A 22,156-nucleotide genomic window follows, 5' to 3' on the forward strand; every position below is an offset into this window, starting at 1 on the left:
TATACAAATCTGCCCAGAAAGCATGCATGTTTCAAAGGAAAAATGATCTGCCGAGTTGTTTAGTCATTGGATTGATTCCAAAAGAAGTGTCCCGCATTGTGATTGTTCTCTTTACTTGACTCCAAGCAATTCGAAAAGAGAACCATCACAATGCGGGACACTTCTTTTGGAATCAATCCAATGACTAAACAACTCCAATTCGATTCGTTCGAGAAATGAAACAAAATGTCTGCCGGAACAAGAAGAACAACACTACTTTTTCGCCTATCGGTGCTCAAGAACCATCCAAAAGTAATCTTCCTTTTTCTTGGAAAGGAAAAAAGCAAACCTTTTTTCCCTAATCCAACGCTCAACAAAAAGAAACAGAAGCCAAATCGATCAAGAGGACGGAGACCGCCCAAAGACGCATCGGCTGGTGATGAAGAAGCGTCTTCCCACTCACCACACTCTCTGGAGAAGACGTCGAAGGTGTCAAACAGCGGCGATGCCGACGATTCGATGGGTCCAATCGCCTATGGTTTCCGGAAGATTCATCTCGAAAGCACACATACAGACGGGACCGACATCGGGAAACGAAGCACCGAAAGCGCCCGATCTTTTCGTCTTCTACTGGGAGCCAATCTGACGTGTAGCTGCATCGTTTTTCCACGTGTCCAATAATGTCATTCATCATTTTTCCACGTGTAATAATGGGTTTTTATACGTAGTGATAGACTTTCATGGGATATATTATTTACATAATATAATATGCAGCGACCGCCGACGAATGATTAGAAAAATATCGGTGCCGACGCGAACACGCAAACGACGAAAGATACCCAACGCTTCCGCGTGACGTGCCGCGTTCTGAACCGGACGTCTACGTCGGCCCCGCGTGGCGACTGCGGGCCCGTTCGTCGTCCTGTGGTCGCCGCCTCTCGCATACACAACCTGGTATTCCACCCGGGTAAAGGTTCCAGATCTTTCCACGGACTTTCGCCAGCCCACCATATCAAATCCCCCTTGTTTCCTCTCCCCAGTTCTTCGACCTTCTCGGCGATCTCGATCGATGGCGGCGGAGGCGGAGGCGGATGCGGAAAGCGTACTTGCGCGCTTCGAGGAGCTCCTGCGGAGGGCGGGTGGCGACGAGCGGCGGGAGATCAGCTTCTTCCCCGTCGTCTTCGCCGTGGTTGGCGCGCCTGCCGCGGAGGGGGCTGCGCCGGGGCTGGAGCGGGTCGTCATGTTCAACCCGCTCACCCGCCGGGTGGTCATACTCCAGGGCGACCCGGCGCTGCTCTCCGAGCTGATCTCCCCAGAGCCGGCGGCCGGCGGCGGAGGCCCTCCGCCGGCCTCCAAGGCCTCGATCGAGGCGTTGAGGACGGTGGAGCCAGGCGAGGAGGACGCGGGCGAGGAGTGCCCCGTGTGCCTCGACGGGCTGGGGGGCGGCAGGGGGGCGGCTTCAGATGAGGGCGCGGTTCCGCCGTCGGTGAGGGAGATGCCGTGCAGGCATCGGTTCCACGGCGGGTGCATCGAAAAGTGGCTGGGGATGCACGGATCCTGCCCGGTGTGCAGGTACCAAATGCCGGCGGAGGAGGGAGAGCCAAAGACCATAGGCGACGCCGGAAGGGAGAGGACTAGGGAGCTGATCATTACGGTAGCATTTGGAAGAAGGGATGAAGGAATCGATGAACAATAAGATCAAGAACAACAAGAAGAAGGAATCAATGTACATAGATAGTGATTGGGGAGGTGATGATTGTGGAAGAAACTATTCATTTGTCTGATTAGGACTCTTCGTTCAACACAGTGCCTTCAATTTTTTTTGCTCTAAAGACTTGGGGACTTGGTTGAAAGATAAAAATCTGAGGTCGAAGACAATCTAAATCCATATTTGGATAACCAGATGAGATCAAAGACAAAAGTTTCACTTGATATGCTTCCACTGCTTTGTGCTCAAAACTGCAGTTCTTGTTAGTGTAAACAACTTTATGCCGTGGCCTCGGGCCGACGCAGCTTGGTTCGGGTCCGAATGCGGGGGAATCTTGCGCGGCGTTTCTCGGGACAGCTGGGGTGGTCGGTTACGATGGTCCGGGCGGGACGTTGCGTGGGGAGTGAGGCTTTTCCGCGACGTTGGGGAGATGCAACCTCGCCCTTGTACCTGCACACAGGTCGGGTCGGAAGCTCGGCCCGACTCCTCCGACAATCAAGTTAGATGATGTGGAAGGAGTTTTTTAGTGAAGAAGTGTCCTCCCCTTCGTTTAGAACTCAAGGGTATTTATAGAGCAGTTGAGTGTTACCTGACGTGCCTGCCTGTAGGAGGCAGGATCGTACCTCTGATGGCGTCTAACATCGCTATTGACGTTGCGTGGAGAACCGAACTGTCGTAGGGTATGGGCGTGCCTCGGTGGTCGTTCTCCTCTGCCTCGGTCGAGCGCGTTGGGTCAGACAACAATGAAGTCGGTGTCTGAGAGCGAGTGACGTCAGCGCACATCGCGTCGGCATTATTGCCCCCTTCCTCGGGTAGAGTGTCGTCCAATCATGATTGACGTCGTAGTACGTCATGTCACCATTATTACCCTCATCAATTCTATTGTGGTAGCACTATTGTCCTCCTCATCGGTTCTCTATCACACTGCAACTTCATATTCCCAGCTATGGCAACAATTTGAGGAGATCTCATTGCATCAAAATGCATATAAATTCATTATTTATGTATTGATATGAATAAAATGAGGAAGAATATTATCATTTAAATATTATAATTAGGAGATGAAAAGCAATACTATCATTTATAAAGAGAGATATTAAAAAATATATTACATATTATAAATGAAAATTCAAATACTCCTTAAGACAGACAACATAGTATAAAAGATTGAAGTACCTTTTTCTTTTAGAGCAAAGGTCAAAGCTTCCTCCAAAAAATGATAGATGTTGCAAACAAAAGCTGCACTCAAGAAGATGTCCTGTTCTTGATACAACATGTGCACAAATATATTCGACATCATAGTAGAAATATACTCACTTAAATAGGTTGATAGCTCAATTCACTAAGGTATTAAAATATCAATTATACTATTAAAATATATATATATATATAAATAAGATTATTTTTTTACGACTCGAAGAGATAAAAGTTCGTATCATCCTTGTATTTAGATATAAGACTATGTGCATTAAACTTGTGGGGCGGCACTTGTAATACCATTTTTTTTACGCTTAAATGATGTTTAAATAACCCAAAAAAAAGAGAAAATAAGAAATTAGCCACTTGGATGATAAACTTCAATTATTCTACATAAATATGTCAACATTGATATCCACTCACAAGAAAAAAAAAAAGAAGGTATTTGACACCTTTTTGAAAGAAGCATAAGCTTTGAAACTATTTCATGAGAAACTAATAATCCTTTCTGAAAAGAAAAATAAATAATTCTTTCCAGAGAATTTGAGACAGGAGGCCATATTCTTTAATTCTGTCAAGTCATCATTTCAATAGGATAAATAAGCATAAAAGATCATAAAATTAAACATACATAAATGTTCCACCTTTGCTTTTAGAAAGTACCCACTAGCAAAAAAAAAAAGTAGGGAATCTTCAGGAGAGAAAGTAGAAATTTGGAAACTATTTCACTGGCTACCAAAAAAAAAAAGAAAAGATTTTTACATATCTATCATTTTAAAATTTAGAAATAGTGTATTGCATAACCATCCAAAAATTTATATTTTACATATGTATTTAAGTATATTATATATGTTCCTCCTATTCATATCTATCCAATAAATTCAAATCGACTACTTCCATGATTCATTTGACACCTTTCATATTTTAATATTTTTCGATATCATTATACTAAAAATATATGATAGAGATATATCTATAGGCTTTTGAACTTATATGAAAAATATATTCACATGCTTACCTTAATTTTAGAGAGATAAATAAAAAAAATCATTAAGGATACTAATGTTAATCAGATATCAAGTGCAATGATATATGCTAAACTTAAATTTAGAGAGACAAAGAAAAATATATATATGTAATTTTTCTAAAGAAAAGGATATATTGTGAGCCAATCAAATAGAGATGAGAGAGAAAGAGAGAGAGAGAGAGACTCCCTTTTCATCCCCTTTCTCCATTTGGCCAGTCGGTGAGCCAATTTAATGCTGTAAACACTCCAAAGACTGACTTAATTGGGACACCACAGCACTATGAATTGGTCAAACACTGAGCACAAGCAATCCATTTTTGTGCAGTGATGGTGGCAAAAGCAATGGTGGGATTGGAAGACAAAGGTGAAGAGCAGAATCAAATAACGCCACCCCGATGCCACAAAGGAACTCGTGGCTCAGAATCCCCTCCTCCCTGCTCACGTGGCCTCCTTCTTCCTCCTTCCCCTTCCTCCTCTGCTAAACCCCGCGACAGCTGAGAAAAGAACACGAGGAGGCGAGCTGAGACAGAGCACTTGAACAGGGGAGACAAAAACAGGGGAGTCCAGAAGATGTCAGAGAACAGAGAAAGCGCGATCAAGCTCTTCGGCATGACGATCCCCCTGCAGCTTACCAGCAGCGGAGACGACGACGAGGTACTTCTTCTGGCCTGCTCAGTGATCTTATAGGGGTGAATGATGATTTGACTTGTGTCGACAGAACTGCAAAGATTGGATTTTTGAGTTCAAAGGTTGCTCCTTTCCTTCACACCGAGTGTCAGGCAGCAATACTTGCATCGATTGTTGTTGATCTGCTAGTTTTTTATGGAAATCTTCGAGATTTGTCTTTGATTTTAATTGTGAGCTGTGAATTTTTTGAATCTCGGTGATGATCCTCCATTGATGTGAGAATAAATCACTTGTGCTTCGGTCTCAGGATGTCGACAAGGAAGACGCTACTGCTACATCACAAGAACCAGAGTCGCAGGACAAGAACGAGTCCGCCACATGTTCCAGCGAGATCCATAAACCAGTTTCCGCCGATCAAGAAGACGCGTCGTCGACGAAGAACCCCACGAAGACGGCGGCCGAAGGTGTGAAGAAGACGGAGAAGATCCTCCCTTGTCCTCGGTGCAGAAGCCTCGACACCAAGTTCTGCTACTACAACAACTACAACATCAACCAGCCGCGGTACTTCTGCCGGAACTGCCAACGGTACTGGACCGCCGGGGGCACCATGAGGAACGTCCCTGTCGGAGCCGGTCGCCGCAAGAGCAAGCACTCCTCCCACTGCCGCCTCCAAGCTCTTCGGCCCGACACCCACGAACCGGTCCATTACACCTCTCTGAGGCCAAACGGCACGGTTCTCAGCTTCGGCACGGATGCGCCGGTGGCAGAGAAGGCGAACGGCTGCAACAAGAACGGTGGCGATGAGCTGCAACAGGAGAACGAAGGATCGACCGCTCCAGTTCCATGTTTCAGTGGATCTCCCTGGCCGTATCTTTGGGCGCCGGCTCCGCCTCTCTGTGCTTCGACCTTTCCAGTTGCGTTCTACCCGGCTGCGGCCTACTGGAGCTGGAGCATCCCATGGCCGTCTTCCTTACCTCCTTCCTCCCCTAACTACAGAGGATTAGGATCCAGTTCTGCTGCCTCAGGCAAGCACTCGAGGGATGCAAGCATGATCGAGAGCAGCATTCACAAAACACCGAGGAGGATCGATGACCCGGAAGAAGCCGCAAAGAGCTCTATTCGGACGACGGTGGGCATCAAGAGCAGCAAGATCGACGCAGTCAGCAACGGAGGGCTCCTCAAGGCCTTCCAGCCTAAGCTATACGTCAAGAACCAAGTGCTAGAGACACCATTACTGGTGCATGCCAACCCTGCGGCACTCTCTCGATCTCTGCACTTCCAGGAGACCTCTTAGAGCAGCAGAATCTCTGCAAAGCGAACTCCTATAGACACACACAGGTAGAAACTGAGTTTGGCCAGGCAGAAACAAGTATACTCAGATTGATGAGGAGATGTAACAGTAGGAATTGGTTCTGCTAAGTATTATTCTACATGTCAATAGGTGAGATGTGTTAGTGAGAGGTTCATTTGTACATCAATAACTCTTGCAAACTTGATCGAGAAGAATGATAATGAGTGGCTGCTTGCTTAGATTCTCCTTTGATTTCTGTACCTATTTGGATAAGCATCAGTTTATGTTCTGGATGCTACAAGAACAGCCAGAAAGAAATTGGATCCAAAGCTCAGATGTCATAAGATATGTCTAAATAATAGGCACTGCCATGAGTGAGAAGCTAACAAAGAAGAATCATGCTGAGAAGAGGACTGAGAGCATAGTCCATAAGCAAATTATCGAAAATTTAATATGTTTGATTATTGTTTGATCTGATATAATACATGTAGTAAATCTTATCAGTAGATATCCAAAATAGATTTATTTTCCAACAGCCAAAGAGATGTTTTGGTAATTGCTACATATAATCAAATTCGAGTAATTTCATAGTAAGGGAGGTAAGTCGGATTTAGTTGGCTTTTGCATAACCTCATTTTGTAAGAGATACTGATGATATTTATTTTTGTGATAATTATTCATTAATCAAACTATAAAAGAAGTAAACACATTGACATCCATTATTACTTCCTATAAGATCTAACGAAGATTAAAATTGTTGATATATCAACGAAGCTTAAGTTTTTAGATTGAATTCATACTTAATCTATCTTAACTCATACTTAGAAGAAGCAACTGCAACCACTGCTGAATGGGGTGAGAGAAAAGGTTGGGAAGAAGACAATGGCATAGATGACATGAAAGATTCCTCTTAATTAGTCCAACTATTGTCTCATTGAAGGTAGAGCTGAATTCCTGTCACATTCAGCCAAGCATCTATCTATCTTCTGCCAAAAGATGGAGAAAAGAGAGGAGGGAGGGAGATGATAATGGAGATTTTTCTCTCTCTGTCTCTTGTTTTTTTCTATATGCTGTAATGTTCTGTAAAGATAATTGTATAACATCACAGGAAATTGGACTTGAAGCAACCATCTTCATTGAAGAAATAGTTGGATCCACCAATTGCTTAGCACAGTTCATTCCTATTATGTTAAGCATAATAAAAGAAATGTTTAAATACAGTGGAGGTAGAAGAATTCTCAGTCAGTCAAAGGGTTGAGTTAAAAGTCAGCAGAACATGAAATGAAATGTTCAACCACTTTGAGATTGTGATTTCTGTCTCTTGGAATTTTGGAACCTGACCTATATCTTTCTCCATCTATCTACTGGTTGACTATCTTACTCAGGTCACCATGTTTGACCTTGGCAAGAGTACTCTCACTGTCTTACTCTACATCAGATTAAATGAGGAAGCAATGGGTGAGTAGGGCAGTGCCTTCAGCATTATTGTTATTGCTGGTAGGCACTCAAGCACTAGCTTCAGTCAACTCCTCTGACCTCTGAATTATGGTCAGACAGGTGAAGAAAATGATCAGATAAATGCAAGAAGTAATAACCAATCATGATTTGCTGCAATATGTCATTCATTATTTAGAATTCCTAAATAATCAAGTCAACTGAAAAAAAAAAAAATTTATCAAAAAACTTAAGGATTCAAAATCTCATTAAACAAATTTTAGTACAGTAATCATATGTTCAAAATCAAATTTTTGAATATATTATTTAGCTTAGCTTGATTGCAGCATGATCTTTAAAGATTTGTGATAAAGGATGTCTCCCTGTTTGGCCCCACACTGAGGCCTGTTTTAGGTCATTGATCAAAAGAGGTCAGCTTCTTTTTGACTTGATGAGGTTTCACTTACAATTAGGACAAATGCTTTGTCATCAAGTGATTGGAAGGTTCATTTGTGATTGAAGCACTCGACCTCACAAAGTAGAGCACTTTGGCAAAGCATGGCTGCACTTTCCATCAATGGCAGGATAAAGTTGCAAGCATGGCTCAAGTGACCTCTCACTGTGGTAACTTAGTGGAAGGAAAAATTTTGAGAAGATGGAGCATGACAAGGGGAACTATAGAACATACAAAATACAAACAACTCATGCTTTTTGGTGTCTCCTCTGTCAGTGTGGTGTGCATGCAAACAAAAAGATAAGATGGAAGAACAAAGAATGACCTAATAATCATTGTAAGCTCCAGCGATTTAAAGTGTTTTGCACAGATCTTGGCTTGTTTTTTTTCCTTTGGAGTCAAATTTGTATGACTTGTAGCTTTGATCTCTGTCTACATATATGCACACAACTTTATTTTTATGTGTAATACATACAAATGAAGTCTAATTTGGAAGTAACTAAAAAATAATATTTCTTCTCCAGTAAAATTCTATTATAAGATATCATCAATACTCGAAGAAAAAGGATTTTATTAAAATCACTGATAATACATATTTTTAATATATCGATTATTACCGTCGAAATCTCGACAACAATAGTAATAATATCAAAAACATTTATGTCTCGAAGTTGATTATATGAATGTTTTATAGTTATTAAGTTATAATTTATTAACTCTATTTATCAAAAAATATTTATGACAATTGGATTTAATGCTATTTATTTTATTTTAAAACAGATCTACCAAACTATTTTTTTGATAAAAATATTTTAATCATTTTATATAAAAAATAGATAAATTCTAAAAAAAAAACTCCTAATTTGATAAATTTGTATAGAGCATCCATTTTTCAAAAATTCTTATTGTGTGCTTCATCTTTCGTAAGAAAAATGATTTTATCCCTTCTATCTTTATCTTTGACCACCTCCACTTGTGCTCTCTCCATCTTTTGTTCATTACCCTCGTACCTCCTTAGTTACATTTGTCTTCATCGATTGTCATGCTTATGACGATCGTAGAGGACAAAGGAGGATTGTCGAGAATCACCTCCATGCCTAATCGCTTGTGCCTCGACACACGAGCCCCTAATCTTCTCCACATAGAGGCACTTGCCTTTATTTGCCCTTAGCCATTGCATCGCATCGCTATCCTATCCTCCCCTTTTTTTCTACCGCTATCGTCATCCTCGCTCGTTATCTTTTTCGTTAAATATGACAATATGAATGACGAAGATGACCAACAAAAGATGAGAGGGATGAGAATCTACGGAAACAATCAATAGCCCATATACCAAGGTACAAATGATTAGATTAGGGACGAAGAAAAAAGAAAAAATCTATCTTTTTAAAAGATTAGGTGTTCTCTAACAATTTTTGAAAATAGGAACATTTCGTAAAAAATTTCTCAAACCTACCGACTGTTTTTTCATAAATTTACCCAAACAGAATTCTTGGTGGGTAAAATGAATAAAAAAAGAAACTTCAAATTTCGAACCAAAGAAGAGAGAGAGAGGAGAGAGAGAGCGATGAGGTCCTTTTGCTCTCGATAAGCACCGCCATCCCTCTCCCTGGGCTACGACTCCATCACCGATCGCTCCCAGTTCTTCTATCCCTAACTCTAATCCTGATGCTCACAGGTTCTCCGCTTAATACCAGATGCGGGCTTCGGCAGCAGCGAGTGGCTCCAACACGCCGACCTCGCGGAGGCGGCGCCGTCATCCGCCACCATCTGGTTGGAGCTTGACACCTGACCCAGACATGAATTCGAGACTGAAGCAAAGTTTCAAATCGAATCCGGACTCGGATTCAATGCCCTTATATCCGGATTCCTTGGGCGTCGTACCCCTGCCTCGTTCGTTCCCCATCGTTCCTCGGCCTTTCGGTGTCTACGGTGATTGCTTAATCTCCCCATTCAAGTACGCGATGCACCGATCTCTTCCTCTAATTTGCTTCTGATACTTTTTACTTCAAGATATGATGATTGCAAGACTCCTAAGACATCTAATGTTCTAATTCTTTTTCTCCCTCGTGTTGTCGGTTCTCTTTCCTGTCTGCACAGTATGTTTTGGCAAAATCTTGGCAAAGATTCAACCTTTGCAAGACCCTCATGACATGTTACGTTCAAGATTCTGATTTTGTTCCTCCGTTTTGCCTCGAGTTGGCAGAACGCTGAGAGAGATCTAAATTTTAGTTATATAAGCTTCTGATGATGTCAATTATAAGAAGATTACAAGATACTCATGACATGTTATGTTCAGGATTCTCTTACAATCCTTTCCGTTTCTTCTTCAGATTTAAAAAAAGTTTTCAATTAATTAGTGATGGAATTTTGGCTTCCGAGCAGCAGCAGTAATTTAATCTTGATGCAGCTTGGGAGACCTCCGATAGCTGCATGTATATGATTTGAAGGAAGAAGAGAGAATTATCACCATACTTCATTATTTGAGAATGACTTGAGCTCAAGCTGGAAATGCCGGTCTGCCCTGAATGAACTTTCTTAGAATGGCAGCTGTGCCTGTTCTAGAGCGACTACATTTAGAGGAAAGGCTTCTCAGGACCTCAGCAGACAACTGGTGTATAGTTAACGATGGGACAAATCATCTTGCTATAGTTATGGCTTATGGGAGTCTCTGGGTAAAATTGTGTTTCATAGCATATTTATTTGTTGTTTCCGTGTTCTTTTGATCTCTTTAGGTGCGCCTATAACTATTTATATCTCTCTTCTTGCATGATTTGGCTACCTAAAGATTGTGTTTGGGGCTATTAAAAGAAGACTGACCATCAGCATGAAATTATAACTTCAGGAGGCCTTCAGAACTAATTTAACTGAAGTCTGTGCTTCATGATCAAATTCCTGTAATTAGAAGATACAGTGGAGGTGGTACTGTTATTGTTGATGATGGAACAAGTTTGTCTCCTTTATCTGCAATAAAAATGCTATTCTGGGGCTGCAACCATATCCTCGCCCTATATATCATGGACCGGCCAATTGTATGGCGAGGTGCTTCATGGATTTGGTGACTTCCATCTCTGTGAAAATGGTATGCAGGATGAATTTAAGCTACTTCATTACACGCTCAGCATTATTTGGTATTTAAATTGTCTTTACATGTATGATTTCCTTATTTCTTCACTTGTAAATTGCAACATCTGCTTGTCACTCACCTGCCATTTTTTATAAATGGAATACTGGTTCATGATACTTTTGTAAACTAAACTTATCATCATAGGATTATTGTGATACCTCTAACAAAAAATGCTGAGATGCCAACTGATTCTGAGTAAATTGGTCTCTTTCAGATGTTTGTGGATTCTATTTCAACCTTAATTGAGCAGATGTAGTTGTTTTTCTTTTTGTCAAAGCTAAACCATACTTAAAACTTTGATATGTAGTTCTTGGTGACATTCCAAAAAGATCATGGGAATATCCCTCTGGCACTTACAATTATATTTATGGAGGTTCATTTTGCATTTCAAATAACTTGAGATGACTTGTTTATCACACTCACAATTATCTGAAAAGTCATGAAATTAAGACTCGTATCAATTATCTTGTTTATGAAACGAAGCATCTCGTCTTGTCAGGTTGTGTTGTCATTTATCTATTATCATATCTCTTAAAATGATATTCCTTTATCCTTATTTTCAGATTATGCATTTATAACCACAAGTTTGATGGAAATGGTCAGTCCATAATTAAAGAGTGATGGATCCATCACACATCATTTCTATGGGATTATGATATATAGAATATGGAATACTTGAAGCTTCCCTCCTGTGCTCTGAAATATCGATCGGTATAGCTCTATATCAGTCTATTTCTCTTGGAAATGTGAACATTCTTATAATTGATGCTGAGATTTTCCTTTATTGATCATTATTTCAATAACTTGTTAAAAAAATGATCTTTGTGTTACTTAAGGGGTATTATATTGTCATTTTGGAAAAGAAAAGTTCTATTTGTTCCCTCAAAAAAAAAAAAGGTGACTTGTCAGTTTCCTGATAAACTGCATGTACAAGTTTGATGGTGAGATGATTTCGATACCAGTGTTGAGTTGACTAGCTAAGTGATTGTAACACTTGAGTCCTCTGTTCATCCAACTTACACAGGGTGTGAACTATAGTTGTCATCCCTCAAGGTTATGCCACTTGGTAAAAGTATCAAATCTTTGTTCAGTTATAGATCATCACATGAATGGCATTATTCTTTATGCTGCAAAACCCACCAAAACTCTGGTGGTTATTGCACTTTGTATGCATGTTTGTATGTCGATTCCTATTAGATTTTTGCTATCATCTTCTGTCAGTTTTTTCCTTAACTTTTTTTGTTGTTGAAGCTCTGCTCCATGTATCAAATGTAAATTATTTTCTAGTCCAATAACAATTTTTACATTCAAATTTAAGATAGATGATCTGGTTATCTGAATGCTAGTAATCTGAATTCTCAATGCTTCCTATATTAGACACGATCTCATGTTAAATTCTTGTGCTGAATGAAAGAACATGCCCCATCTAGATCAACTTTTATAGAAAGAACCATCAAATATCTTGGAAGCTATTTCTTAATTAGACCATTTCAGCTGGATGAAATTGCAGGTCGTCCCAGCACTGTCTTTGATCAGGAGCTGGAGGATGCATGTTCATTCATCACAGTGCGAGGACTCGAGATTGCTGGCTTTGATCAGGATCACATCCTGATAACTCAGTAATGGCTCTCAGATTCTCTAGTGTTCTGTTTTATTTCATGTCACAGCAATGGAGGCCTGATTTGAGGCATGTATCTCTCAAAACATTTGAGGCACTGTCGATGAAAGTTAATATGATAATGTAATGATTCAATCAATTTATTATGACATGTTTCATTTTGGTGATTATAAGCTTTTATGTGCCATGTCAAATTTCATTATATATCTGTCTGCCAGTTTGATTTCGATCATACAAGTCTCTTCATGTGATCATGATTTCCTTTTCAGTTCTTTGTTCCCAATAAGCTTTATTTGCAATTTTGATTACTATACCCATGCACCTCACTGCCACATCAATACAATTAGCTCAATTTTCAATGTGCCAGCATTGAAATAAGAAGGAAGGAGAGCAACATTACACAAAAAAAAAAAGAAGAAAAAGTCCCAACATGGATTTGGGAGCGACCATTGATGAAGTCAAGGAATTAAATTCATGCGAAGTTAGGGCAGGAATTCAATTTGTGCAAAATGAGCCCTAACACAGATTGTTTTACATATATATATATATATATATATATATAACAATTAATTGGTGTTGAACTGACGATTTAATTGGTGTTGAATGTTATAACAGATTGTTTTATGTACTGATCGATAGTTGGACATATGTAAACCCTGCAGGCATCAGTAAACCCTGGCAATCAGCACAAAACAGGTTTGTATGTAAACCCTGCAGACATCAGTAACTATTTTGCTCTCCTGTAGAAGATATCATCGCAAACCCTCCCAAGGAGGAACATATCTGAAGCCTGATTCAGGTTATGAGCACTTGTAGAAAAAAATGTATCATACTTGAATCCAGATAACTAAGTTTCTAAGAATATTATATTAGGTGCAAGTGGCATACATACCAAGATAAAAGCAAGGGTAACAAACTTGCTTCAGATACAAGACTGGGAATGCCCGAGGAAACCTACCCATGAGTTAATGATTTGAAGCCAATACACTTCCAGAATGACATGTTAAAGTTTTAGGGCATCACCAACACTGAAAAACCTGAAAATGGAAGCACATTCCCATGCCCTATTTAAAGCTTTTACAAAAAAATCACCCGGGGCACTCAAACTTCACAATAACTGCGAAACCATGACACAAAAGAAGCGACCACAACTGCCAGTCAGACAAACCGGTTCACATTTTGTTCATGGATTGACTACTTGGGGAAGCATGGCTTTTATGTTCCTACTTGTGACACGGCTGCACCATCTTGTTAGACATGGCTAGATGTCTGATGACGAGGAGCACCAAGATGTTCCTTGACCCACTCGTATTCCTCCTTGAAAACCATTGGATGGACAGAGCCCACTTTTCTTCAAATTCTCTGCTCGTTCCTTGGCCGAATTTCCCTTCAATGACAGCTGCCTCTTGAGACGGTTCCGACTCGACAAAATCATCTTACTCTGGTTTGGCGTGTGTAAAGCCCCTTCTACACAATCTCCCACCTGTGTGCAGCTCCACATACTCGAAGGCCCTTCTCCCCTTGGTGATCTTAACCTTGGAATTCTATTTCTCGCCAGGCAAACTGCCCACTGGTCTGGAACATTCTTGTCTGGCTTCATGCAAAGCGGGCAAGGCGGATCATGTTTGTACGTCTTAGGTGTGACCTGCTCTAAGCATTCAGCATGATACACATGCCCACATGACAGGACACTAACTACTGGCATATCTCCGCTACGAACAATCCGGCGAGAACCCCATGGTGATCTTTGAGACAATAACCTCTCACAAAGTCCACATTTGGAAACCTCAGGCACAGCATTATATGGATAACCCACCTCAGGTTCCAATTGTTCAGAGATGCCTGTGAAGTCAATACTGCCAGTGCTACTCCAACGCACTGATTCCCTTGGAAGGTTGGCACCAATCTCTGAGAACCAAAGAGAATGAAGCTCTGGCAGCGGTCTGGTGGACCTATGATCAGAATGTAGACTGCTGCTGGAGATTGTAGAACCAACAGTATGATTTTGTTCTTCAATTCCAGTAATGTGGTCAGGGAATGATACAGGATGAATGGGCTTTGACATGAAAAACCGATGATTTGAGAAGCTGCGGCGGGCAGAACTGTGGGATTTTGATATAGGATCATATTCACTGCCATCTGAACGGGAAGAAATGGAACCATTAAAAGATGAGAATCCTAGAGTTCCCTGCAGGACCATAGCACAAATTAGTCCATATTGAACTCAGCATAATACAGGATATATTATTTGTGCTCATCGCATTGCAGTTGAAATACCTCCACCAATGATGAGATCAGAGGTCCAGACGCTGGATCTGGTAATCAGTGAAACAGCTTTCAGTTGAAGATATATCATTAACAGAATTTCAAGATACATATACAGATTACAGATATGTAGTATGCATATGCTTTTGGCAGTCAAAACATGTCCAGATCAAATTGTATGATATAATAAGGACAAAATTGTCAATGGAATAGCAGGAAGCATAATATCCAACCAAGATAGAGCACATGAAACAGTCAACTGATAAATCACAGGGAAATGAATCTAATTAGGGATTAGAATGAGCCAATAATAGGTCAAGCTTGAGCCTCATGGGTTCCAATTCTTGTTTTATGCTTTTCAAGTACATCCATAAATTTTCATCATGTTCTCTAGCTGTTTAAAGGAATTATACAAAATGTATTTTAGGCAATATCAAACCAAGATAGCAAAATAGTCCCCATGTTCTTGTTAAGATTAGTTTTATAATACTAAAGGATCCAGGTGCCCTAACATAAAGGGGAACATGGAAGAGGTGCACTAGCAGCTGTCTTTTAAAATACTCCCAGAGTTACCAAGTTTTCTCCCAGACTTCATTTGATATCAAATCTGAAGAAACCTAATAGCAAGGTTCAAAATATTGGAGTCAGTCCAAAATTGATATTGGACTCTGGGATCAAGAAAAGACTGTTGAGTCAAAATTGATTAAAATCAGATTTAGTCCAGTCAGGTTGACAGGTAACAATCAGTATATACTGGCTCAGCTAGGAGAAAAAGGAATCATCATTTTCTGCTGAAATTGGCTACATATACCGAGAAACTGTTAAAATGAGCTCAAGGATGACAGGAATCACCTTACGAATGGCTAGGATCAATCAATAACAAAAAAGTTGAATAAAATTGGCTGGAAATGACTAGGACCACAGTGGACTGAAAATATCTCATCCCAAAACATCTTGAATTTTATGGCGATCAAATCAGATCAAGTCCAATACAAATTGGTCGATTTTTAAAACTCCACTAATCCCACTTGCAACCTCCGGTTCCACCCCAGAGATAAATTAATTTTAAGCAGATGTCCCTGGTTCATCACAGTCAATGTTACTATTAATTTAGAATTGCTATGTTTTATAATGATACTAATTAGAACCACCAGCTCACTGCAAACTATTGTAGCACAAGGACAAAACTTATAGTAGCAGAACATGTACCATGCTACCAACCAACAAACAGAACAGTGGGATTAATCTAGAAGTTCAATCCTATCCTTCCACTATGGAGGGCATGATCAAAGTTGCTATTAGTTTTTTAGACAACTGCTTGCCTAGGAGAAGAGATAGTGGTCAATAATGGCAAGCCTCAGTGTAACAGCAAAGTTGCTCCTTTGTGACTTGGTGATTATGTATCAAGTCATGCAAACTTCTTTGCTCGAGAATAAGGCTGAAAATGTTGACACTCGTTAAATCTTGTGTTGCCAGAAGTCTTATACATTTGAGTCTCCCCTTTTAGAAAAACAACAACAACAAAGCCGAAAACCCCAACTACTTGGGGTCAGCTACATTGATCTTTTGCCGCCATTGAGATCTGTAAAGAGTCATATATCTAGTTAAGTTTAAAGCAATTCTAGTTAAGTTTAAAGCAATTGAATCTTTATTTATAGTTTCTATTAAAGTCTTTTTAGGTCTTTCTGTATCTCTCCTCATACCACTAACGTTAATCATTTCAGTTCTTCTACATCCATAGGTTTCCTAAGCACATGCTCATACTATCTTAAATGATTTTCTCTCATCATAAAGCATTGTTACTCTCACAACTGTCATATACTTTTTTTTTTTCTCAAAGATATCCGATAATCACACGACTCTTGATGCCTCTCATCATTTTAATCATCCTATTTTTACTCTATGAATATATTTTCTTATCGATCTATCCATCTTGTTGACTAATTAATCCAAGATACCTAAAATTTTTACTTAAAAGAACTTTCAATCCATCCAACTCAATTATATATTCTTGATTATTCCTAGAATTACTAAGATTGCAACTCATATATTCAGTTTTAGTCCTACTTAATCTAAAACCTTTATTTTCTAAGGATTGAGTAGGAACATTGAGTGAGGAAAATAAAGTGGAAGAAGATTTGGATAGATATCTATATATAGTATTACTTTTTCATTCTTCAGCCTCTTATGTTCCATCAATCTGTCTCAACTTGACGTGCATGACCCATCCGGGGGGTTCGTATAATGTTCTGAAAAACAGACTAACCATTAAACCAAAATAAAGGGAAGGCCAGGTTTACAGGTTCAACCGAGTCAGACAGGAGGTCACACTGTGTTCACAGATGGAATGCACTTGAAGTATGCAAGACGGAAATAAACCTATCATCGAAAGGCATATAGGAGATGTCCCTTTCAGAGTCAGCTTATCAGACAAAGTTGTCGCTCCTTACCTAGAATCCCTTGTAGGCATTCACCTCACGATAAACTATATTTCAGTTAACCAATAAATTAGTTATGTAGCATTAAAGATGTAGCATTATAGGTATTGGCGCAAAGACAATGACTAGAATACTATTCTTTTTTTAAATGTCCAAAAAGTTTGTTTAGTGCAAATGATGGTGCATTCCAAGACAGAATCTGGAAACAGAATGAGTAGTAACTTACACAGAGAAGATTAAACACACATAATGAATTCCTTATTATTTTCAGATTTCTTCTCTGCAATATATATCATAAACGAACCTACGTCAATTCACCACAATCTCTCTGATAGCTTTCAGAATGGTACAAGCATGCTATGCTTGAAACACTAAAATTTTTTCCTTAAGATAAATTCACTAATAGAGATGCTAAATCAATGTATCAGCTAGCGTCCTTATGAAACTTGATGATATGCAAATAATTGTATGGTCTAATCTGCAATGAACTACAATACATTACAATTTTGAGTTACTTCAAGCATACAAGATTTACAGTGGCAAGATAACAAATACCAAGGCACTTTATCCTCATAAACACCAAAATACACAAAATAAAAGCAATAATACTCCAAATCGAAGAGTACCTCCAACAAACTCTTCAACATTAGCCCCTTGTGTGGGTGCTGGTGTCAATTGATGATTTTGGAAGCTATCAGAAGGGCTACTGATATACGAAATTGCACCATCAGAGGCAGAAAATTGATGATTGCCAGGAGAATCACCCCTCCCCCAGCTCCTGCTACTTTTACTATTTGATGAACGAGATGATACATAACGTGCAACTCCACCATCTCCTTGAGAGCCAAACGAGAGCCCTTCAGAATGGAAACGATAATCCCATCTCGTCGACAAGGGTGGTGAGATGCTCGAGTTTGTCAGCCAAAATGGTTCATTGCGACCCACAGACCATTCCCTACTGGTGGTGCTAGACCCATGTGGCCTTGCGGCCACACAGCAAAGCGACCCTATCTTAGCTATTAACTTTAAGACCCCACGATAATCAAAATTCTCTTCTTTTAATCACTCTATCACAAACACAATCAGAAGCACATCACATAAAAATAACCCCTCTCGACTGTACTACACAGAAATGTAGCAATCAAAACCACAAACGACTTGCAGCTTTACCTCCAATCCTGAAGAAGCAAGTAAAACTGCATCTTAGCAACCAAAGGAAAGAAGAACACACCTACTAAAGCTCTGTGCATGTTCCAGATTCTAAAATCTACTCTACTTTACAGAAATGCAGAACTCAAAACCCTCAATGATTTGCAGCTCTAAATCCAACCCTAAAGAAGCAAGTAAAACTGCAACTTAGCAACCAAGTAAGAAGACTGCCGCGTGCATGTTTCAGATACTAAAATCAAGAAAGGTACACAAAAAGAAAAGCCGAATCACCCATAACCCCCAAAAGATTCAATCTTTAACCTAAAGAGGCGCTCGAAATGATCAGCAGCAATTGTCGGTGCAGGAAATAAACCTAAACAGATGCAAACGGAAACATCAACATAAACCCCTCAGACCTACCTTGAATCTCCACGATTTCCAGGTTGGATGAAGAAATCCAACATCGACTAATCCATAAAAGTAAAAAAAACCTTAACAAATCGATTTCTTTTCCGTACCAAAGGGAACAACTTACAGGGTTATCGGAGGACAAAACGGAGCGACAAGAGAGTGCGCGCCATGGAAACCACAAAAGCAGAGCCGAACAGGAGGCGGAGTCGAAGGGAAACCCAAAAAAACCCTAATCTTTTAGTAGACGCGAAGCGAAATAAGAAAGTGGGTTTCAAAGTGGGAGGAACAGAAGAAGAAAAAGGCTATAAAAAAGACAGTTTTGGAGTGGGAGAGAGTAACATAATGAGTAGTATTCCACTAATACCCCCTTTTTATATTGACTTCAATAAAAGAGGCTTTACATATATCTATCATTGTAAGTCTCCCAATATTATATTTATCATTATATGATTTTTAATATAACATATATGCTTATGTCACTAATATCCATCTAAAATACTCGATTTTCTTACTTAAAGTTTGAACAATAATAGTTTTATTTAATAAATATTTTGATAATTTAGATTTTATAAAAAATAATTTTATTTTGATTTATAAAAATACATAAATCATACAAAATACCTAAATTTTCTTTTAAAATTCTTATCATCATGATAATTTTTTAAAGGATTCGAATTACCATTATTATATATGTAATCAAAATTGTTACACTAAAAATATCATAAATCTATTTAACATTGAATCGATCGAACTTGTTCGATTTAAATCATAATTATATATGATAATTTTTTGTTTTTTGTGCATTTTGAAAATAAGAATTCTATTTCTTGAGAAATCTCAAACTTATATATAATGAAATATATACAAAAAATTATTGACTTTTGGGAGAGATAGAATCATGTTCTAAATATCCTTCTAAAACACTTAATTTAATCACTTTTTAACTATAAATAATAATTTATTTGAGCCTACAAAACATAATAATAAGATATATATATATATATATATATATATATATATATATATATATATATATATATATATATATATATATATATAACTTATTCTATTATGCTATTTCTTGAGCCCGCCCGCTTCGTCATCGCCACGGCTCCGAAATGCTCCTGCCAGTCGCCGCCAAGACGAAGCGAAGGTCCCAGAGACGAGAGGCGGATGGCGGCGAACCCGTCGACGTACTCTCCGTCTCAGAGCTGGGAGACCAGGCAGCAGAAGCGAAGACGGTTCCAGAAGACCGATTCGACTCGGTGCAGGCCCGCTTGTTTGTATCCTCTCTCTTTATGTTACGCCCTCGAGTTGTTCGATGTTTTGCCTACACGAAGAACATTAGAGGAATTGACTTTGTGCCGTGCAGCTCTCTGGACGGGCGCTGCCAATTCTGCCTCAGGATCTGCTTACGCGGCGTTCGGAGCGACCACGGTCATCGTATCCGTGTAAGCAAACTCCGCCAGTGCTCAAAACTTGTGCTTTCTGCGAAATGCATTCATAGAATTCTCATTGTTCTGCTCAAAATTGCGAATGTCGTATGGTATAAGTAGGTATTTTATGAAGTGACATATCTACTCAAAATGCCTGCTCGATCCTTAATCTAGCATCTCCATCAGTCTTGCTTCTCTCCTCTACAACTAGTAAATTGAACTGAGCAGTATATGCTTGTCATCTTCAAAGTTGCTGGTTCGTATCATTTCCTATATGTGTTCAGTGTCTTCCATGTCAATGTAACCTCAAGAATTAGATACATAAGAATCTACTTACTTTTTCTAGGTCAGATTCGATCTGTGATGGATTCCTATTCGATCTACTCGACGCAACAATTTGGTAGGTATCATGTTGACTGTTTTGTGATTTGTGCGCTATGACATGGGCAGATTCTTCGACGAACCATTGCTGACGCTGCAAAGGCCAGAGTTGTACTTCCACAACCCACTACGGACTTGTACCGAACAAGATAACGACAATTCCACCAATAGATCTCTCCACATATCCACCATCGCTCAAAAAGCAGCAGCAGAGTGCATGAGATGGTGCGGCAGCAGCAAAAAGCTAAAGCTGAAGCAAAAGTGTGAGCTTTCTTTGGTCTTGCAATCCATATAGAAGTCACCCACTACTCACATCACATGCTTCCAGTGTTCATCTCCTCTGTGAACACAGTTATCTTCTTGCCATTTCGTCTGTCGTAGAGCTTATTCCAAGATTCTTCACAAAGGGATCATTGGCTACAGCTTGGTGTTGTAGATTCTGAGTCCGATGTCCGGAATAGAGCAGTCGATGACCGGCGTCCACAGGCCGTCCGTGTCGGCGACCACCGTGGTCATGGTCGCGGGAGTCATCGCCTCCACCGCGCTCTTCGTCCTCGTCTTCTTCCTGTACCTGCGTGCCAAGCGCTACTGGGGCGCCATCCCGGTCAGCATCCGCGGCCGCTTGGCCGAGCCAGCGGCTGCTCAGCAGCGAAGCGGCCTAGACGCCGCCGCCGCCGTGGGGGCTCTCCCTTCGGTAGTGGTCCGCGCCGGGGACTGCAAGGAGGGCCTGGAGTGCGCGGTCTGCCTCTGCGAACTGTCGCGGGGCGAGGCCGCGAGGCTGCTGCCTACGTGCGGCCACGCCTTCCACATCGAGTGCATCGACGCGTGGTTCTCCTCCCACTCCACCTGTCCTCTCTGCCGGAGCCCCGTGGTGCACGAGAAGCCCCAAGACGCTGGTTCCGCCGCTGAATCGGTTCCTGGCCGCTTCCACTCGGAGGAACCGCCGCCGGAGATAGAGGATCAAGCTGGCCGGAGCTCGAGCCCTTCCGATCCTCCTTCAGGTAGTACGCCGGCTGTGTCGGTGTCTGAGACACCAAGAATAGCAGTGGACGGATTCCAAACCCTGAATTCTTCGGCAGCAACGTTGAGGTCGTTGCGAAGGCTGCTGATTCGTGGAAGCAGGACGGGCGGCGCTTCCTGCAGTAGTCGAGAATGCGACGTCGAGCAGGGACGTCTTCCCGTTTGATAAAAGGCTGCATGATGCAGAAAGCATTGTTCTTCCACTGAAACAAACGAAGCTTTTCATCATCTACATTTCCATTACATCTGTACAGTGTCTCAAGGCATTTAGGAGTTGCAAGCAGAGGATTATAGCTTCTGCACTTTTTGCTGCTTCTTTTGTAAATCTAAGTCAATCCATGTCGGAACATTTGATACTGAGTTCTCTTCATGGCAAAGATCACTCATGCTTTTCTTTCTCCTCCTCTTATGGGATCGTTTTTTACTTGTTGTGGCGTTGATGGAAATGATGGATCATCCACAGATATTACTGCTAATTTCATGATTCAGCTAATCTGTGAAGACATCTATGCAAAATGGAGCTTCCAGATTCTGATCTACGTTGATATGCCAACTGACCAGACCACTGAACAATCCCATTGATCTTATCCAAAT

General features: G+C 40.5%; 4 protein-coding genes and 1 pseudogene across 9 annotated transcripts; 4 read left to right on the forward strand and 1 right to left on the reverse strand.

The window, feature by feature from the left end:
* The first annotated feature begins 967 nt into the window (after nucleotides 1–967).
* Nucleotides 968–1,911, forward strand: LOC135615236 (E3 ubiquitin-protein ligase MPSR1-like). Its single transcript, XM_065113460.1, has one exon. It carries the CDS (start codon nucleotides 1,049–1,051, stop codon nucleotides 1,673–1,675), a length of 627 nt encoding a protein of 208 aa, XP_064969532.1. The 5' UTR covers nucleotides 968–1,048; the 3' UTR covers nucleotides 1,676–1,911.
* Nucleotides 1,912–4,174: 2,263 nt separating this feature from the next.
* Nucleotides 4,175–6,068, forward strand: LOC103977387 (cyclic dof factor 1). Its single transcript, XM_009392881.3, has 2 exons — nucleotides 4,175–4,565; nucleotides 4,846–6,068. Exons 1-2 carry the CDS (start codon nucleotides 4,482–4,484, stop codon nucleotides 5,830–5,832), a joined length of 1,071 nt encoding a protein of 356 aa, XP_009391156.3. The 5' UTR covers nucleotides 4,175–4,481; the 3' UTR covers nucleotides 5,833–6,068.
* A 3,188-nt stretch (nucleotides 6,069–9,256) lies between these two features.
* LOC108952392 (uncharacterized) lies at nucleotides 9,257–12,730 on the forward strand (annotated as a pseudogene).
* Nucleotides 12,731–13,310: 580 nt separating this feature from the next.
* On the reverse strand, nucleotides 13,311–18,227 carry LOC135615244 (uncharacterized). The gene is made up of 3 exons (XM_065113490.1): nucleotides 17,792–18,227; nucleotides 14,740–14,777; nucleotides 13,311–14,650 (listed from the first exon to the last, which is right to left on the reverse strand). The coding sequence occupies exon 3, from the start codon at nucleotides 14,525–14,527 to the stop codon at nucleotides 13,724–13,726; it is 804 nt and encodes a 267-aa protein (XP_064969562.1). The 5' UTR covers nucleotides 14,528–14,650; nucleotides 14,740–14,777; nucleotides 17,792–18,227; the 3' UTR covers nucleotides 13,311–13,723.
* Nucleotides 18,228–19,811: 1,584 nt separating this feature from the next.
* Nucleotides 19,812–21,918, forward strand: LOC135584337 (RING-H2 finger protein ATL3-like). Of its 6 annotated transcripts, none has more exons than XM_065113509.1 (4): nucleotides 19,812–20,004; nucleotides 20,098–20,176; nucleotides 20,282–20,417; nucleotides 20,508–21,918. In XM_065113509.1, the coding sequence occupies exon 4, from the start codon at nucleotides 20,991–20,993 to the stop codon at nucleotides 21,726–21,728; it is 738 nt and encodes a 245-aa protein (XP_064969581.1). In that variant the 5' UTR covers nucleotides 19,812–20,004; nucleotides 20,098–20,176; nucleotides 20,282–20,417; nucleotides 20,508–20,990; the 3' UTR covers nucleotides 21,729–21,918. The 6 variants fall into 6 exon arrangements, with proteins under 6 accessions (XP_064969581.1, XP_064969587.1, XP_064969597.1 ...); XM_065113515.1 differs by having other exon boundaries at nucleotides 20,513–21,918; XM_065113525.1 differs by lacking the exon at nucleotides 20,282–20,417 and having other exon boundaries at nucleotides 20,612–20,805; nucleotides 20,966–21,918.
* Nucleotides 21,919–22,156: the final 238 nt, after the last annotated feature.

Source organism: Musa acuminata, chromosome BXJ1-3, assembly GCF_036884655.1.
Source record: "Musa acuminata AAA Group cultivar baxijiao chromosome BXJ1-3, Cavendish_Baxijiao_AAA, whole genome shotgun sequence".
Classification (NCBI taxonomy): domain Eukaryota; kingdom Viridiplantae; phylum Streptophyta; class Magnoliopsida; order Zingiberales; family Musaceae; genus Musa; species Musa acuminata.

Coding starts and splice junctions, on each gene's coding strand:
- LOC103977387 (XM_009392881.3), top strand. CDS start 4,482: ATGTCAGAGAACAGAGAAAGCGCGATCAAGCTCTTCGGCATGACGATC. Junction 4,566..4,845: donor GCAGCGGAGACGACGACGAG/GTACTTCTTCTG, acceptor CTTCGGTCTCAG/GATGTCGACAAGGAAGACGC.
- LOC135584337 (XM_065113496.1), top strand. CDS start 19,899: ATGGCGGCGAACCCGTCGACGTACTCTCCGTCTCAGAGCTGGGAGACC. Junction 20,177..20,611: donor ACCACGGTCATCGTATCCGT/GTAAGCAAACTC, acceptor TGACATGGGCAG/ATTCTTCGACGAACCATTGC. Junction 20,806..20,978: donor GCTAAAGCTGAAGCAAAAGT/GTGAGCTTTCTT, acceptor TTGGTGTTGTAG/ATTCTGAGTCCGATGTCCGG.
- LOC135615244 (XM_065113490.1), bottom strand. CDS start 14,527: ATGTCAAAGCCCATTCATCCTGTATCATTCCCTGACCACATTACTGGA.
- LOC135615236 (XM_065113460.1), top strand. CDS start 1,049: ATGGCGGCGGAGGCGGAGGCGGATGCGGAAAGCGTACTTGCGCGCTTC.